This window comes from Lycorma delicatula, chromosome 4, assembly GCF_047948215.1.
Source record: "Lycorma delicatula isolate Av1 chromosome 4, ASM4794821v1, whole genome shotgun sequence".
NCBI lineage: Eukaryota > Metazoa > Arthropoda > Insecta > Hemiptera > Fulgoridae > Lycorma > Lycorma delicatula.
In genome coordinates, this window is record NC_134458.1 from 115,674,215 (window position 1) to 115,695,635 (window position 21,421).

General features: G+C 23.6%; 1 protein-coding gene across 4 annotated transcripts in view; it reads right to left on the reverse strand.

Moving 5' to 3' along the window:
* Nucleotides 1-9,886: 9,886 nt before the first annotated feature.
* Nucleotides 9,887-21,421, reverse strand: part of Tob (Transducer of ERBB2) — a 275,091-nt gene continuing 263,556 nt past the window's right edge. For all 4 annotated transcript variants that reach the window (XM_075363995.1, XM_075363994.1, XM_075363997.1 and 1 more), the window contains one exon: nucleotides 9,887-17,032. In XM_075363995.1, the coding sequence (XP_075220110.1) occupies nucleotides 16,675-17,032 (358 nt within the window). In that variant the 3' untranslated portion in view covers nucleotides 9,887-16,674. The remainder of the gene's footprint in view (nucleotides 17,033-21,421) is intronic.

A 21,421-nucleotide genomic window follows, 5' to 3' on the forward strand; every position in this document is an offset into this window, starting at 1 on the left:
AATTTACTTCCACTTTTAATAAAAATATATATTATGTATTACACGAGTTATATCTTTTGCATACACTTTATGATTACATTTATTACATAATATCATAAGAAAAAAATAATGTATGTAGAACAAATAATGTATAATTTAGTATAAATACATAAAATATGTATATATATATATATATATATATATATATATATATATATACACACACACACACATACACCTATAGAGAAGGATGTAATTATTACGAATTGGGGGAGTGGTGGAGATAGCTTTATTATAAATTTCTGAAGAGGGGATTTATTTTGGATACATTATTATTATTTTTATTATTATCATCACCATCAATAATTAAAGTAGTTATGTTATGCAAGTATGCTTCATTCACAATCGTTAATTTTCTAACAGATGATATCAAGTTATGAAGAGAAGTATTCTGGAATAGATTGAATCTCTACACTCTTTTTTAATAAACGTTGCTACCTTATCACGTTGAAATGGTTGTCAGCAAGGCAAGTTTTATTCCCTAAGCTTATGGACTATATAAGGAGTAAGATACTAGAGATAATAGCAATGTGATAAGCTGATGTCTTGTGTTAATATGGATCCCAGCAAATAATATACTCTTCAGAATCCACCTACTCAGGATATTTCTCTAGATAACATGAATATAGATGAATTTATAATTGATTACAGTCAGACGAATAAACATTTCAGTAGATAGGTTGGTTATGTTATCAACAGATTAAACCATTAAAATTTCACTTCCTTGAATTCCTTTTCTAGTTCATTCTTAAGCAAATTTAAATTAAGGCGCATTGTATACGTATTTTTAAACAGTTTTTTCTTTTATCAAGATGTGTTGAATCAAGTTTATCTTAATGATTAAAATGTCGTACAGGAATAAATATTTGTTTTTAAGTGTAACATAAAGAATATTTGTGGGATTTTATGTAGATATAAAATTATAAAGTGAACGTTGGTTGTGTAAGTAAATTGTAATGTAACCATCCGAACTAAATATCAAATGTAGATTTTGTTTCGATTAACAGGGAAAATTAATAGGAATTTATTTAATACATGTATCAACAACTCAAAGAAGATCTTACGTATTGTTAACTGAGGGACATATCTGTCATTTTTAGTTGTCCAAACAGCAGGTATACAAATTTCAACGATATATTTTTTTTATTAGGCTCTATGTATTTTTGTGGACGGTTAATATTAAAAAAAATCCTTTTCAATTCTCATACAAAGAATTAATCAAAATAAGCCATACAGTGCAATCAAAAACAAAAAATTATAGATTTATTAAAAAAAAAATCATAACCAAGTATTTTGTAACAAACTTAAAACCCTAAAAACAGTTTTATTATATATATGAATTAATTTTTTTTCAGCCTAATAATTTTTGTTGAGTTTTCATAATAAATAATTTAAGTTGGTATTAAATATTTATATCTGTAATAATGGTAAAAAATATAATAGGCCTACATCAATATAGATTTTTAAAAATGTATATATTTTTTTTACAGATAAACGTATTAATTCAGTACGAAAGAAAGACGAAGAAACAGCAGTACAGTAATGTAAATTAAATATTGAATTACGCAGAAGGAAATAACATTTTCTTGAAACGCATACAAAAATCTAAGAAATATATAAAATTGACCTTGATTGTGCAACTTTATTAACGCTGGAACAGTGAGAGAGTGGGAATCAGTATAAGTATTCTTTCAATTTGTTGAGAAGGGGAATGAGATAAAATAGAAATTTATTACACTGATTATTATTGTTTTTTTAATTATTAATATAATAATTGTACCAATACCTAAAAAAAAATCATTACATAAATCATAGAGGGAACAATATAAAGTAATAAATTAAATAGTAAAATATTTTTTCAATTTTATTTGTTAAATATTTTAATTATAATAAAAACTGGAATTATGGAATCACATAACCTACCTAATGAACTGTAAATAATATACATACATTCACATATATTTTATGTGAATTTATGTTTAGTTCCATATTTATATACAAAGCATAAGTTACAAAGAAGCCAAGTGTAGATAAATCAACTATTATGATTTTTATTATTTTTTAAAATAATTAAATACTTATTACATGCTTGCACCGTGATAAATATATATGCGATTATTAATTGTAACTTACAGTAATAAAAAATTATAAGTAAATATATAATTTTCTAACAACAATAATAATAATAATAATAAAAATAGCTACTACTATCATTATTATATTACTGTTATTATTACCATATATTTACTGGTAAGTTATCAGCTATAATATACTATAATGTATAAAAAAGACAGCTCATGTTTTAACTATATCCCTTTTTTTAAACATTAATTTACATACATTTATTAATTTGTATTTTAGGCTATTATATACTCTATTAATATATAATCATATTATATGAATCACTAAAAAAAATAATAAGTTTTAATTTTTTTAAGCGTTACAAAATTATTTATATAATAAATAAATGAATATGTTTGTATAATTACATTACTGAATGTGTACAGACATGTGCAATATTAAAAAATTATTTATTTAAAAAGTATTATGAAATAATAATGATAATTTACTGAAAATTAAATTTTTTTTTTAATAATAAACTGTGTAAAACTAATTAAAATTAATTTATGTTAATTTATATTAATAATAACAAAAAGTTAATTTAACAATAAAAATATATAAAGAAATTAATAATTTAAAATATAGCTTTTTAAAGGACTAGTTAATTAAGGTTTAATTTACACAATAAAGAATAATTTAATAAAGTAAAAAAAAAAAATAAATAAAATAAATAAATAATAACGATAAAACATTATCATAATAATATTATTATTTATTAATAAAAGGATATATAAGTAATATTATTACAACTGATCATATTATTTTACATTTATATAAATATTATACACTCACTCCAATATAAAAATACAAAACGATAAAAAACCATATGATACAATGATGTAAGTAATATTTATATGTAATTATGTATAAATATATATTTAAATTATACTACTTGTAGTCTATTTGTTTATTTTTTTTAAAATACTGATTTCAATAAATTAAGTGGGTTGATAGCAATAGTAATAATAGTAAGGATATAATATTACAATCCAAATAGACTATATAGTAAAACACGTGTAGAAAAACAACTATAGTCGTACTACCAAGAGAAGTTCCTTAGAGAGGGGAATCATAAAGAGTTTCTGTAGATGCTATGAAAACGCATGAAGTTAGTTCATTAATACCAAGACGCTATGTTGTATAGAAGTAGTATAGAATGAATGAACCGAAAGCCATACATTCTTTATTGAAAATTATTAGTTTATCAGCTAATTCACTTTTTGCACGATTCCTCCTCTCCAGTAGACTTCACTCATAATTATTTCTAAAGAAGCAATACATTTTTAGATTAAAAAATAATAATTTTAAACATAATCCTAAACAATTTATGAATAATAAAATTACCATGTACCATTTATAGAAATAATAATAAAATTTAATTTCTAAATTTTATATTAATTACATATGGTAATCAATTATTTAAAATAAAAATTACGTTAGTATAATATCATTAAACATAAAACAATATTGATTTCTATATTATCTTCAGCTTCATAATAATGATGTAAATACTATCTCATTGGATGATCAAAAGAATGATGAAGTGCGTAGCTGACCGTTCAAGTCACCCGATTGATTATTACATTTGATTATTATACAAGCCATTTGATTGAATACTTAAATATATTTAGGAGGTACGTGCACACTTAACAAAAAATATTGAAGTTAACAAAAAATAAATCTTTAATTTATAAAAATTTTTTTTAAGAGAATCCGACTTGTAATACATTTAAAGCCAACACAAACCATCAATTAAATTCGTGTAGTTGTATATTTATTAAGTATATATTTAATATTTACATGAACAATATAAAAATGAACATTATTATGTAAAAAAACATTAAATTATTTTTGATAACCGGGTATAAACAACCAAGTAAAAATATTCTCAGAAATATATATTTAAAATACTTAAATGAAATCGAATTTTTAAGAAGAATATCTATTAAATAAAGTATTAGTCTATAATAATTAAATTTAAAAATATATTTTTTAATAAAAAAAATTTATTGCGTTTATTTATACAATAGTTTTGTAAAATAAATAAAAATTTGCATGAATAATAAAAATTAATCAGTCTGCTCATATATGGATATTCAACAGCTGATAATCAAAGGAGTGGATGAATTTCATGCAGAAAAATACCTCAACCATATTTTTTAACTTATTAAAGTAATATACGTAGTAGCTGATATAATTTCTAAAAAAAAATCGATTGATTTTTTTAATTCATTTACAAAAATTGAAATATGGAATAAATTTTGTTTAAAAAAATATTATAAAATGTCCATTAATATAATTTAATTTTTACAAATTAAGTGTATTAAAAAAAAGTCTGAATAAGCTATTAATTATCAATCTCTCTTTCACTCTCTCTCTTTCTCTATGTATATATATATATATATATATATATATATATATATATATATATGGATGTTTGCGTATGTTTCAGCATAAGTCTGGAACGTCTGAAGCAATTTCAGCCAAAATTGGTACACATATGATTTACTATTTGGAAAAAATACTGTGGGAATAAAAATAATCATGATGGGTAAAGTGTCGAATCTATAGTTTTCGGGGTCTTTAGGCTGATTGGTGACAGTCCCGATGACACTAAGTCCAAGTTAGTCGGATAGAACATTATAGAACCTTCTGGAAATTTTTAGATAAATAAATACACGGACAACGCCACGTAATCAGCTAGTATTTAAAAAAAAAAAAATATGTATATATAAAGTTATTAATCGTGAAAAATAAAAAAAACTTTATTGGGGTTATTAACTTATTATTATTATTACGTATATGAAATAATTAAAAATTTATTTATCCATTTACACAAATACATAAATGTCAGTGATAGAGAAAGAGAAAGTGAGTATGGGGGGGTAATAAAAAAAATCTAATGTATTATTTATTTTATTGTTATTATATTTTACTGGAAGTGACACATTCATATTTCATTTAACTTAAAAACAGCTAATTAACGCGTTTATGACCAACACCTGTGTTATTTGTATAAATTATACCCTACTTATAAGTATAGTATTACCCTTTTCATTACGCAGAAGTTAACTACCTAGTACTAGCTTGTAAAAAAAAAAAAAAAAAAAAAATAGAAAATAAATAATGCCTCCCATCTTTTAGTTTTAGGGAAATATTATTTGATTAAAATTAATTGAAAAAATGAAATAATATTTAAAGTTTTACTTCATTTACCATAATCTTATTTCTATGTTATAATTATATCATCAAATTCGAATCCGTTTGAATAAAAACATTTTTTTAATTCAAGATTAAGAATATATGTTCAATTTGTTTTAAAATATACCTTCCACTTCTCCACAACTTGAAAAAAAAAATGACACTTCAACATTTAAAACGGGGTTTTATCTGTCTTTTTTTGTTACTTTTAAATAATTGGGCTAAATAAAATTAAAAATAATTGAGTACTTTATAAATAACAGAAAAAGTCATTAAAAATAAGTGAGGGAAAAAATAATTTCTTTTATTTTAATCTAAAAAAAAAAATATTTATCACTAAATTAATACATTTTTTTGTAGAAAAAAAAAATTTTTTCATAATGTGTAAGTCTAAAAATCCACATTCAAAAAAACAGGGTCATAAATCTTTTTATAATCTCAAGTGATTAATAATTCAGATATGTACTATATTTTATTAATTTTATGATGTGTTACAAAAAACACCTTGCTAAAATATATGCATAAAGGTATAAAAAAATTTTATAAGAAGAAAAGTGAAAATAGCTTTTAATTAGCTTTTAATTTTAAAATCAACAGAAATAATAGTTTTAAATTCTGGCTGTTCTGTTGTGAAGGGGATCAACAAAATTATTGTTCTCTTTTTTTAAATAATCAGAATTCTCAAATTACGTGCAATACATCGTTTTATAGGCTTATCTTGTCGACAAAAAATTCCAATATTTTCATTATTTTTAACCCGTTACAATCTTTTAGATTTACCCAAAAGAGGGGTATTTTTTATTTTAATGAAAATTAAAATAATTACAAATAATTCATGAAGATTTTTCTTTAATTATATATTTTAAAGCATTTCATTTAATATTATCTAAATTATAGAGAATTACTAAAATAGTAAAAAAATAAGTAAAAACTAAAGTTATATAAAATTCAATGTAATTTTTTTTTTAATTTAATTGATTTACTTTAAAATAACCTTGAAATAATATAATCATATACGTCTTTTAACAGTTAACCTATTATCACTTACGAGTATAAGTGTAACGATGAATTGCAACTTTCCTCCCCCTCCATCTACTTCTAAAGAATGAACAACTGTTAAAATAATAACACGTGCAGAATAATATACGTCGAATTCAATTTGTTTATTTGATAATTTTATTATTATTTTACAAGGTATACGCTTAAAAAATAAAAAAAAGTTAATTTTTATTCACAAAATAAAGATTTTTTTCTTAAAAATAATATATATATATATATATAAAAATTCTACGAAACCAGAAGGATAAAAACAGTAAAAAATTAAAGGGAAAAATTATTCTATTTATGAAAAAAACAAATTACTTATAAGAATTAAATTAAGAAATTAAACTAGAAAAATTTAAATATTTTCATATCTTTAAAAAGAGTAATTTGGTTTGTGGTGTTAGTAAATAAGAATTCGAAACAAATTAGTGAATTTTTTTTTAAGTTTAACTCTTACATAGAGCAAAGAGTATAGGGAAAACTGAGATTAATGTTTTATTATATAAGTGTGGTAAAGAATAGAAGAAATACGAGTAAATAAGGAAACTAGGATAACAAATGAAGAGAATCAAAGTATAATAATATTAAATTAACTAAAATAGTGAGAGAAAAAAAATTGAATTAATCAATCGACTTTTATAAATAAATATTTATTTAACCAGACGATTAAAGAAATATTAAAATACTAGAAAAGTAGTAGTAAAAGAATAAAATATGTTGGAAATTAACATCAAAGAAGCAAATGAAAGGAATATGAAGAAGAAAAAAGAAACTGAAACATAGGAAATACGATGGCAGAAACTTAAAAAGTCCAGTCCAGCTCATAATGTAATTATTAAAACCAAAAAAATGTATACAATAATAATAAAAAAATTAATATTAATTTTAAAATTGTGAAGAAGGTGCAGTTTTACATAGCTTTGTAATAAAGATTGTAAATTGAGGCTCATTTTACTAGATCTAGAGATCTAAGTTTAACCTAATTCCTTAAAAAAAAATTCCTCAAACTTTTTCTCGTTGAAAACAATTTTTCCTGTAACGTTAACACAACTAAAATTTTACTGATCAACCATCGATTTGATATTTCACAAACTTCATCTGCTTGTGGATACGATGGAATTTTTTAACCCTCTCATATTAACCCATCAAGAAAAACGTAATTATAGTTTTTGATATCAGTTACTGATAATTTATTTGCTTAAATAATGAACTAATTAACGTTATAATCTTCAGTAGCTTCTTGGTAGCTGGATTACATAGAAAGAAGTTGCAATTTTATTATTTTTTTTTTATAAAATTCATTTCCTATTGTTGTTTGCCAAATGGCGTAAGAAATTGAAAAAATGTTTTATAACGAATGAGAACAATAAAATATAAATCATATTAACAATCAATTAAAAGGGTAAAATTAAATAATTATATACAAATATACATATTTAACATTATTATACTGATAGGCAATACCAGTGTATCGATAAATCGATCAAAAAACTTAACATACATACCCGTTTCGTAATTTGAACCTCCTTGGTCAAATTAATTGTTTTTTTTTTTATATATTATGAAAAAGTATAGAAACTAATTTAAATCTAATTTTACATGTAGCAGGCTACTTGAAACATCTGGAAAAAAATCTCGTAGAAAATAAAAAAATTCGGATCCTAGTTTAGCTATCAATAAATGATCAATTTGATTGTTTATAGCTTTGATAGTTTTGGTGGATAGCATATTTTACCAATAAAGCAGAACGCTCAAAATAATGAATATTACTGTTTAAGTATTAAATAATTTGAAGTAGTGCACGAATACAAAATAATAATCTTTTTTAATATAAATTTTTAATTAAAATGTTTAGATACAGATAGATCCGAAAGTAAAACGGGAATTCTAAGGATTCTTCTTGCTTTACCCAACTGTTTTGCTTAAGTCCAAACAAACAGGGGAAAAATTATGAAGTTGTATTTCATTACTTATAAAAAAAATAAATTTATAAAATTATAGCAAAGAGGTTCTTATTACATTGTATAGGACACCACAGCATATTAAACGGTATAATTATCACTTAGGTACTTAATAAATTATTATAATTAATAAATACAATCGAAATATACGTAATTTATGTATTTATACTCATTAATTTAATGTAATTATTAATTATATTAAGAGATGAAAAAATAATTTTTTCCTCAATATTATCTCCATTCCTTAAACGTTAACCTTTACAGCCCTCGTAAATTCAGCACTTAACTTACGTACAACAGCCTACATCGTCTCACGTTTGAGATTTTTTGTAATGAACACATAAGCGTTTCCTCACTTTCTTTTTGTTACTAATCCTAAATTATGGCTTTTCTGTACAATGCCAAATTTTCTATTCTAGATGGAGGACATAGCCAAAACTTCTTTTTATACATTAATATCACTCATCCAAATATATATGCAAAATAATCATTATTATTATTTATTTTACTAAAAATAATATTAGAGTTTTGGTTGCTGTTAATATTATTATTATTACTATTAATATTATTACAGTAAAACTTGCCCGTAACAGAACTTAATTAAACTGGACGTTAACTAAAACAACGATTTATCAAAAACGGAACGGAAGCTTTTCTCAATTTTTTGCTTTATTCTTAAAGAACATACAGTGAAGAGAGTCGATGTTGTAGGACAATATCTAAATAATAATGCTTAAAAATTTTATTTAATTTCTTGCATTAATTCTGTTAAATATTTTGAATATTGTTTATTCCTATTCTCAAAATTCTGTAATTTGATTAACATTTTTTTTAAGAAGAATAACAGATAATTGCTTCATAATTAATATATATGAAAAAACAAATCAATCTATTTCCTTGTTAAACATATATTGAAAAATTATTAAAAAAACTGTAAAATAAGCAGAGAAGTAATTATATATAAAAAAAAAAAAAAAAGGTTGCTTGTGATTGAATTAACTATAACTAACATTCATTTACTACTTTTTATTAAATAGGCTTAAAATAAAATTAAGCAGTAAAATAAAGATTACAATAATCTATAAGTTATTACGCTTTTTTTACTCCGACAACTAAGGGTTAGCCTAATTACAGTTACCAAACCGTTATTTATTTTTTTTTACATAAGGTACGAATTCGTAGCGTATGAAAAATACTAAACAACTTGTGAAAACTGATAATTGTATTTTTTGTGTTTTTGGGAGGAGTATTTATAAAACAACTTAAAATTATGTAAATTACATATAAAGAATTGGATCTGCTCCAACTAAGTAAGTAATTTACAATTTGAATAATTGTTCTTTTTTTAATTATGGTTATGAAAATTCTCAATTAATGGAAAATTTGTTTGAACCATTGAAATTTCACTGTGAACAGGTTTTACTGTATAATTGTACAATTATACAATTATTTATGTTTATAATAACAATAATAATAAGAATATTTATCTGTTAGGACAGCGATAAAAAATAAAACAAAAATTAAAAACAAAGCGTATAACTTTTATTTGAAAAATAAAAAATACAAAACTGAACAGTTATTTCAAATATATTCTTCGGTAAAAAAATAAACTAATAAATAGTAATCTAAATAAATAATATATAACAATTAATATGAATTAATTTATTCTACATTCATTATTAATATTAATTTACAGTAATTTATTTTTATTTGAATTAATTTCCATGAAAAAATTATAGTCATAATATTTAGAAGCATCCTGGATGATGAGTGTTCTGAATGTCTCAAGCGAGGGTAGGTGTTGCTGTGGAAACGTACATCGTAAGCCAATAGGATGTAACTTAACCGTGTGCGTTTCCATAGTTATCACTTTCTAACCGATTAATACATTCTACAAGATCCCACCTCCTCAGAATATATCGCTAAATAATATGACTACAGTATTCTGCGTCCTAACAGACTACATCCACTCTTAATCACACACACGCGCACACTCAACACACACACACAACACACCATAAACATATTCGGACAGGCATGCGCTTATTATAATTCGTAATATTATACATATTTAGAAGAAAAACAGGTACTGTTAAAACATGACCATAATGGTACATGAGAACATGACAATGTACCTCTAAACATCTATACGTAAGATTTTTGATAATATAAAATTAATTCTTCTTTTATTAAAAAAATAATTTTGGAATAATTTTATTTAATATAATGAATAAAATAATTTATCATACTAACTTCTTTTTACATCGATACATCAAACACATTTTTTTTATTAGTGGTAATTATAAACATGAAATCATTAACTAATTGTAACTTTAATTTATAAAATAATTTTATTAGATTTTAGTACAATTTTATTATTATTATTAATTATTTTTATTATACACATGGAAAAAGTAATCACGTATTATAAAAATAAAAAAGAAAACAACACAGTTAGTAATTATTATAAAACATAAAAAATAAATTTATTTAAACAAAAGATATATTAACCTCCTCAAAACTATTATACTTTTCTAAAATCACACGCTTATTAATGTAGAACTATTCAAGCCTGTATATGTAAAATATACCTTTTATTAAACATTTTCCTTTAATTTTTTTTTTTAATTAAAAATAAAGGAAAATGTTTTTATATTGAGGAAAACACATATGTTTTGAGTAAAATTGAAAAAAAAATTTCGAAGGTTTATACATTTATTTATTTATTCTTTTAATATCCATGAGCAAAGGAAAATTATGTATTATTTTATTAAAAATGATTTAAAACTTTTAATGAAAAAAGATATGGTAATTAAGAACCTTGTGATTTAATTTATCATGAAAAGATGAGTAGAAAATTTAACCCGTAAATTTAAATAATTTTAAACGATATCACAACAGATTTATTATATAATTAAATATAATTTTTTTAATTGTAGATAGGCCTTTGGATTTAAAAAGTATCAATACAAAACTGAATTAAATTATATCTGTATATCAATTTAACTGGATCAAAACAGACCTAGTTTATTTACAAACTGGAAGAGTAGCTTTTGAATCATTCTCAGAAACAGATTAAATATTTTTAGTTTTCTATACCAAAGAATGATTAGTTTATTTGCAACATTAACTAAAAAGCTTAATTATTTCTGAAGAAATTGTATATTTTTAATGAATCATAAAATAGCTCAACTAAAATTATATGATGCTGATGACGTACAAAAAAAATAATTTATACGCGAAATACAGGCTCCAACAAAATCACTTGGCTCAGGTGCAATTTAATCAAATAACTATTTATTAATTATTATAATCAAACAATAATAAAATAAATAAAAACATAATCAATATTTTATTTATCTTTGATGATATATTTTTGTATGTAATTCTTTGTTGCTTTTTTGAACAGTAAAAACAAATATATACGTATATAATATGAATAATATTATACAAATACACATAAATTCAAGTCAAACAATAGTCCTAGTATTATTTATCGCTAACTTTTAACTTTTTTTAAATTTTGTATGGCTTTCTTTTAGCCTTTAAACTGTTAACTTACTTAGCTTTCTCTCTACATAAAAATACCATAGTGTAAAACCAAACAACTAGCAACTTTCAAATAGCCTGTACAGAATACTTTATATTTTTAATAATTACATTTTATATACATACATACATACACAAATACAATACGTTTTTAATCGTTTATAAAAAAAATAAATAATTAATTAAGAAAGCAATTAAAAAAATAAAAATTAGAATACAAAAAGTAAACTATTTACAATAATAATAATAAAAAAAATTTAGTTTTATTTCTGTAATAACAATATAAAAAATACGATACTTTTTAAATAATACATAATTTTTTTTTGGTAATTTATTTTTATTCAGGATTAAAAAAAAATGAGATCATTATTCCGTGATTATTACTGTTAGGTTATTTTAAAGTAAAATAAACAGGCATTTGTCTTTTGTTAAAATAAAATATAATTTTAAAATAACAAAAGAGACTTTACTTGATAACAAAAAAAATTTCTTTTCTAGGAAGACAGAATAATCGTTATTAATTTTAAAAAAGGTAACAATAAACCAAATATAATAATTTTTATATTTACTGCACTTATAATATATATATGTAATACAAACTGTTTACTTAAGAATATGTAATTACTTTTGACTATACACATTTCAAACAATAAAATGAAGCATTCTATAATAATCTGATAACAAAGCCATAAATAAGTTACAGTGTTGCCATCTATATATTTATGTTAAACCGATCTTAACGTACATTATCACTCATCTTTAAAAACCAATTTTTCCCCATTTTTTTTTTAACCTAATAGAATTATTGTTTCACATTCCCGTTATTTTAATACTTTATTTTATTTAGATCCAAAATAATAAAAATAAAATTATTATTTCAGAAATATTTAGTGAAATAACCAAGATTTAGTAATTATAGAAAAAAAAAAAAATAAAAATAAATTATGTCAAAAACCCTTTTACTACATATGCAGTACGTCAATTACAAAAAAGTAAACAGTTTTTTACGCCATGTGACACATTAGTATTCTATATATATATATATATATAACATATATTTCACATACTGTAGTAGTAGTAGTAGTAGTAGTAGTAGTAGTAGTAGTAGGAGTAATAATAATAATTTAAATTGCATACATACTACATAAATAACATACATACAATAAAATATGAAAAATACACGTATTAATAGTAATCATAACCGCAGTAATTACATAAAATGTTGTACTATAATCATTACAATATTTTAACATTAAATTAAATTTATCTTTGAAACAGCTGGTACATATTTTGTGTTGTTGCTAAATATATATTTTGACTAAAATGATTAATAATATAGGTAATACAGACAAATAATGCAAAAAAGCAAAATAATCGTATTCGTTTTATTTTTTTGACCGGTTAATTACATGTATTTTTCCAATTTTACATATAAACTTAAAAAAAAAAAACAACAAAAATTAATACCACTAGAAGAGGATAATTTATGATATTTATTTATATATTACATGATAAAGAATCAACTAACCTGGCTGATGTAAAACTGATTATTGTTTAAGATATATTATAGTTGGAGCTAAAATTATTGAAAATTGAGTTAAACAGACGATGTTACCAAACTTAACGTTCCTAAATTTTTCCATTTCTACACCTATGTGATTTTGATTACTAGTATATACTGTAAATAGTTAAATAATGGTTAATTACAAAACATTTTTAATAATTTATAAAATCTGACTAATAAAATAAAGTTTATAAATTACGAAAAAAAATCTCATTTACATTAAGGCTTTAGTAATAGCTGTTATTGATTACAGAATAATAAAATTAAGATAAAAATTCAGAAATGGTATTTCGAAGAATAAAAGCAATAATTTCTATAAAAACACACGTTTCAAAGTTGATCAATTCGTTCTAAATTATACCCTTTCCAGAGTAATCACCATTACCACCAATTAAACAAAGTTCCCCTTAATTTGGATACTTCTCTAAATACTATGAATATAGTATTTCATGAATCTTATCATTTCTCATAATATCTAAACTGTAACCCAACTGTAGCTCAGGTGAACAATTAGTATTTTTTATCATGTAATAATACAAATATATATTATATATATTTTTATATTACACACTATTAAGTGTGTGTTTTATATTACACACTATTAAGTGTGTAATATAAAAATTAATTTTACGGATTTTTTGTATAACATTTAATAAAGGTAATCTTTTTTTTTTACATTTTCAGAATATATTTCATTTTATTTTCCCAGCTGAAAACATATATGGATCGTTAAATTAATTACTATAATGGCCACCATCAAACATATTAACACCTAAATCAAAATCATTTTTTATATAATTATATATATGTATACTTTACATGTACAAGAAGAAAAAAAAGATTTGTACATTCATGTTATAATACGCAAAGCTATTATTAATATATATTTTATTAAAGAGAAATTATTATTCGTAATGAAAAAAGACACATATTTCATTTTTTTATTTTCTGAAACCCACAAGTTAAATATTTATGAATATGTGAGCACAGAACGCCTGTATATGTATGTGTGTGTTTGTGTGCATTTGTATGCAAATTATTACGGCATACTATGGAGAATACTTGTGTGTATTTGTATGCAAATTATTACGGCATACTATGGAGAATACTTGTGTGTGTGTGTATATATACATGTAAAACACCCGCATGTGTTGCTCCATAACACACATTATACGATTGTTGATTAAAAAGAAGATAAAATATAAAAAAAAGTTTCATAATTATTGCTTCAAGAATGTGTGTGTGTGTGTGTGTGTGTATGTGTGTGTTTTCATGATTATATGAATATTAATAATTATTATAATAAATACTTTATTATATATTTTTGCTATTTATTTACGAAATATCATAAAGATACGAGCACGAAATTAAAATTAATGACACCTAAAAAAAAGAAAAATAGAGATAAAAAATGTACATATACAATATACATACACTAATTTATTATAAATATATTAATAAATAATAAATAAATAGTTAATTAAATTCACTGCCTTCTATATTAAAAAAAAGTAATCAATTATTAATAAACAGTATTCATTTTATAAACTGTCTGATGACATAAGTATATAATCATATCATACCTAATAATAATCAATTTAAAACTAGACACAGGTAGTGAAACATTACTGTATACCAATAATTTATTATTATTTGAACTAAATGTTCCTCTTTTATATACTTTAATTTACATTTCTTATAAAATAATATTTATTTTAATAATTTATTATAAAATTAGAATATTAATTAATATTAATAAAAAAAAAAAAAAAACAAACAAACATAAAATATGTGCAACGACAAACTTAAGGTGTATGTAAACGAATGATGTACCCCTACATCATATCTTTCTTTTAATATCAATTTAAAAAAAAATAATTAAAATAAAATAATCGGTTATCTTTTAAAAATTACTATTTTTTTAAAAAAAAGATCTTTATTTGTATTATTAAATAATGTATTTTTTTTTTAAACAGACTATTTTCAATTTGATGGTTGATTAAACATTAATAATTATATATGATGGAATTTTTATTAGAGAGTAAAATGTATACAAAATAATAAACGTATTAAAAATTTATGAGATATTACACATTTATGAGGCGATATGAAAACTATTATTAAATTATAAATGACATTTATATAAGAAATTAAATCACGGAAATTTTCATTAGTTTTTAATTTCCAATTTATTTTTATTATTAAAATTTGAAATTTTATTAAATTTTAATTTTAAATTTAACGGTAATATTTACCCATAATTTCTATTATAATTTGAATTTTTTTTTCTGGAATGAATTTACGTATATGTTAATTTATAATAAGTTACTACCCGCCTACAGGAATGGTCTTTCAATAACTGAAGTTTTAATTTATTAAAATGAAAATATTGATTTAATGAGTAAAAAAAAAAAAAAAAAATGAATTAACAAAAGTAAAAGAAATAATATTGAATGAATAATACCCCACCTTCCAAATATTACTTACATTGCATAAAATATGTATAGTTGGCATAACAACCAACTTAATTTTACAAACTGCTGTTAAGATGGCACATACACAGTTTAAATCTAATTATGTATTAGAAAATGGACTTTTGCATAAGAGATTTAAGATACTAGACGATAAAAAGGAGTAAAAAGAAAGAGAGGTGGAATTTATGGGGAAAAGATCGGGTGGGGATGACACAATATTAAAACTTTAAAAATTCAAAATAGTTTTAAAAAAATAATATAAAAAAGTATTATATTTATTTATTTTTTAAATTTATCAAAAATTATTGATTTGATGAGTATATTTATTTAAAATAACCGATCGATATATGAATTAATCGATACCGATATTGATGTAGAGGGCGTTTAATTTACACATACCTTTTAACTTACTTAATTTACTTATTTGTATATATGAATCGAATCAGCCTCGAAATTATATCTTGAAGTTATTTCGGATCAATTAATGATAGTAATAGTAATAATAACAGTAATAATAATAATAATAATAATAATAATAGCAATATAAAAAACTACAAAAAGTAAGAACATATAAAAAATTGATGGTTTTTTCCAATGACGATAATGATACACAAATAACAAACGATATTATGAACAGTTATAGTAGTAATAGTAGTAGTAGTAATATTAATGATAAAAATAATACTCGACATTATAAATTAATCATTTAAATAATAATTAATTAATTAGCGACGAGTAGGTGCTGGAATTGACCAGGAAGGTTAAATTCCAGAAGTTGTTTGTCAGCAGATGGTTGTGGGGGAGGTGCTGAGTGATGAGGTCCGGATGGGTTGTGCGGATTGTGTGATGACGGATAAAACTGGGATCCTGGTTCTAAATAAGAGGACGGGTTCCATGCTGTGGGTAGGTACGGATAATGTTGGTAATAGTAATACGGATCTGCCGGATGAACGGGTGCTCCGTGTCCTGGAGCAGGTGACAGAGATCTTCCTCCTGGTGAATTAGGTCCGGCATGATGCAGTCCTGCTTGTTGTAATGCTCTTTGTTTTATATAATTTGAGAATTCTGTAGGTGACATCCTGTAAAAACGAAAAAAGAATAAAAATAAATGGATGTAACGAACAACTATGTTAAACGGTAATTAAAATTAAATTTCTAAAAGAAAACGTTAATAAAAATTTGTAAAAATAAATAAATTAAAACCGAAATTTAGTAGCGCGTTTCGATAAAAAAGAATAAAACAAATCATCATTAGAAAGAATTAGTGAAAGTTAATATGATGAAAATATAAAAAAGCAGCTATGTCTTTCCCGGCAATTAATAATAACAATTAAAAGAGAGCCAAAAAAAAACATATTTTTTAGATGTAGGAAATAAATTTTAAGAGAGATTTTTCCAAAAATATTATATGTAGGTTAAAGGGTAAAATAAGAAAATTCTCAAAAAACCTTTTCTGCATTTTAGGTCCGGGATCTATAATTTAAAAAAAATTGTAGACATATCTTGAACCCTCTGTATATGAAATATAAACTTCCAAAGAATTATTGAAAAAAAAACATTTAAACCGAAGTGAGATGGAACAATAAACATACATTTCAACTTTAAGAAGTGGGGGTTAACTTAAAAAAAAATATATATTTTGGATTATTTATTTATGCTTTGCAGGTAAAAAACTTGCTACAAAAAACTAATCGAGTTTGCTCCAGTTAAACAGAAAAATGGATTGACCGATATATAATAAAAAATACCGGTAGTGAGAATAATTTTGGGAGAAAAAACAGAAATTAAAAATAAATTTGATAGAAAAGTAATTAATTGTAAATAAATGAATACTGGATGAAAGGGGGGGGGAGGATTCCAGTGCGGATACTGAATCCACGCCAGGAAATTTAATTAATAAATAAATAAATAAAATAAAAATAAAAAGATTTATTATTATCAATCATATAATGGCATACTTATTCGGTAATAAATATTTTTATACTTTTTAAGTTTACCTATTTTAAGAATTTATTACTTTATTAATTCACAATATATTCTTGTTATTTATTTTAAACAGTAAATATCAATAACTTCCGTTGTGATACGAGCTTCCCTGCTGTGACGTTTACAGCTGGGAAACGGAAAAGATCCATCAGTTAATTGAGAGAATATCCTTCAATAGAGTTCTGACTGAACGGTTTGTAGTTCCATTTATCATAAAATTCTAGGAATGGGCGATAGTTTCCTTATAAAAATACAAATATATATCAGACTTCCTAATGCTGTTAAACTGTTTCACAAAATCTTTGACCTCAAATCTACTGCTGTAAATTTCCTAGGAATTTTGGGCGATGTAAGATACTCAGTGATCCACTGACCTAGAAACGCTACTTCTATCGAGTTTATTTATTTCAATTTACGGTTCCGTTGTGGATAAATCTTTCCTTTATCAGAATTTTCTCCTTTTTCTTATCCTTGATTCCCTTCTTTTCTTGAGTATTCAGTGAGCTTTAATTCGACACACTCAAGATTCACGCCAAGGATGTGGAAACCTGAAGCTTTTTCACGTTACTGGTAATAATATAAGGTTATAAGGTGAAAGTTAATATATATCATAACTAAAACTATTTTTTTTATCCGGTAATCGTGCGAAAAGTCCAAACTGAAATTCAGACTCTTTCGGTATAAAACTGCAGGCCTTTTAATCTCTACTAATAAACAATTGATTAAAAGTAACCATGTGGGTAAAAAACACTACAATTCATTACTATACGTGTAATAAATTACTATATTTTTGATGAACATGGATTTAAACTAAGGTATTTTAAATGTTTAAACTTAAAATTTTATAATTAATAAAAAAATAATGATCAAATAATTCCAGAAAAAACCGAGATAAACAATTTTAAATAAAAAAGAAATGTAACCGTTTTTCATTTGGTGTGGGCTACTAAAAAAACAAAAAATACTTTAAACTTAAAATTCATCTCGATTCTACCATACATGAAAATGTCAGTACGAATAACTAATACGTGAATGTTAAATGCGCACACGCTAAGGGTGGGGGAGATAACCAAAGCGCCCACTCGCATATTGCCATACCTACAAAATTAGTCAGCGGCTCTAAAAATAAATGTTTTTAACTTTGAGGTACTCTTTTTAATATATAAAAAATAAGTATGGGAGGACGTATGTTATTATAAATAGATTATACTACATTATTGTGAAGTGAGTTTATAGGTATAGACTCTATTTTTTTTTTATTTTCTGTTACACATCGACAATAAATAGCCGACCAAAACGACATGTTTACGCGTTATGAGTAAACTTAAATGCGTCATACTACGATACAGTTAATAATTCAATACGTCATCAAACACAAAAGCATCTCTTCTTTACCTTCGTTAAATTTGGGCGAGAGAGAAAGAAAGTCAAGTATCAGAAACTGAAACACGTTTTTACGATTCAAACTACTACGTACTGAGGTTCATTTTTAGATTTATTAATATATATTATCCGGTAATCAAATAAATTAAAAATAACTAAATTCTTAAAAGTTGTATGGGAACAGCCCGCTTCAAAATGTTTTAACCTTTTTCGTCAAACATCTGAAAAGAGTTTTTCTTTAACTATTTGCCTTAAATTTTTGCTGATAAGATAGAAACTTATTTATTTAACTTATTAGTAGCAGTAACAAATCAAAGGTTTGCCAAATTTATATCTTAATAACGTGTTTGTTACTTATAATAATTCATTTAATTGCACAAATTTGCATTATGAAAAAAAAAAATTGAAAAAAGTAATTTTTTCATACTTTTTATCTTAATTTGTTTGTATACCTATATGTCTGTATAATAACAAATAAAAATGCGTTTCATTAGCTTGGGTAGTAGTAATCAGTCTTTTCTCTTTGGCATTGTCCGATTTGGCGTAACTAAACCTTCCGTTACTAAATTTTCCGCATTATAAAAAACATTTTTTTCTTTTCAAACAGGAATAGTTATTTAAAAAAAAAGATAATAAAAAATATAGATAGTTTCGCTAAGCTAAATAAGAAAATATAATAATATTAAAAAACCTCTTATTAAAATACATACGAAAAAGGGTTTTGTAAAAGAATGTTCTAGTGGTATGACTGGTACATTAAATGTTGCAATAAAAAAAAACTCTGGTCCGCAGTAAGTGTATCAGAAGGATGGATTTCCGGTCTTTTGCCACTCCAGTTCCTGTGAACCGATTTGCTTGAAACTTAATAGGGCTCTATTTTTATTAGGTTTACATTATCCTACCAAGTTTCATCAAAATCAGTTAAAAATTGCGTCCAGTAGAAGAAGAAAAAACTGAAAATTATCCAAAAACCCTGTCTTTTGGTTCTAAATTCGGTTTCTGTCAATCGATTTGCATGAAAATAATAGGGCTCTATTTTCAATAGATTTACATCACCCCACTAAGTTTCGTCAAAATCGGTTACAATTTTCATCCGGTAAAGCGAAAGATATACATACATACATATAAAAATATATACATACATACTATGTGTATTATATACGTATGTACGATATTGTGTATATACATATGTATGTATAAAAACATTGCAGAATCAAGTTTAGGAGATACTACCGCTCCTAATACCGCTCCCCGAACCACCGCAAAAAATCTGACCGGGAACATTACCGATATCAATAAATTCTTTGGAAATTCGCTACTTTGACAGCAACATAGTAATAAAATGATATTGTGGAACATTATTTAGAAGAATAGAGGACAGATAGTCATTTTTTAAGTGAATATTAACGTAAAAGAGCAAAATGATAAGAAATATTTAATCAGATTTTTATTTACAAATAACACTACATCCTTGACTTAATGGTTTCAATCAAATGCTAAAAAACTTCAAATCTGGCGTGAACAATGACATTAAAAAATTAATAAGACTTATTTATATAACTTTTTGTACGTCTTACATAGGCGTAAAATCGAGTGGGTTGAAAATTAGAAAAAAAATCTGATTTCTTTTTGATGTAAAACCGCCTATTTTTTTTTAGAGGAAAAATTAGGTGTAAAAGACAAATTATTTGTATTATCCAAATATATTACAGTTGAACAGCATGGCATGCTGTTCAATATATATTGAATTAAATAAATATATTACTGCAGATTTAAATATATTACTGCAGAATTAAACATAAACTGCAGATCTCCGTGGCAGAATGGTAGCATTTTGGCCTTTCTTCTCGGGGTCAAAGGTTCGAATCCCGGTAAGTCATGGCATTTTTCACACCCTACAAAATTCCATTTCCATACTCCCACATGCATGTCTCAAAGCTTCTGTGGTGAATTAATTCATCAAAACAAAAAATAAAATATATATATATATATATAATCTATAAATAATTCAGTATTTAAATGAACTAGTCATATGTCTAGTTTATTTATTGTATACAATTAACATATTGTATACAAATATTAAATATTTTATGTTGTTT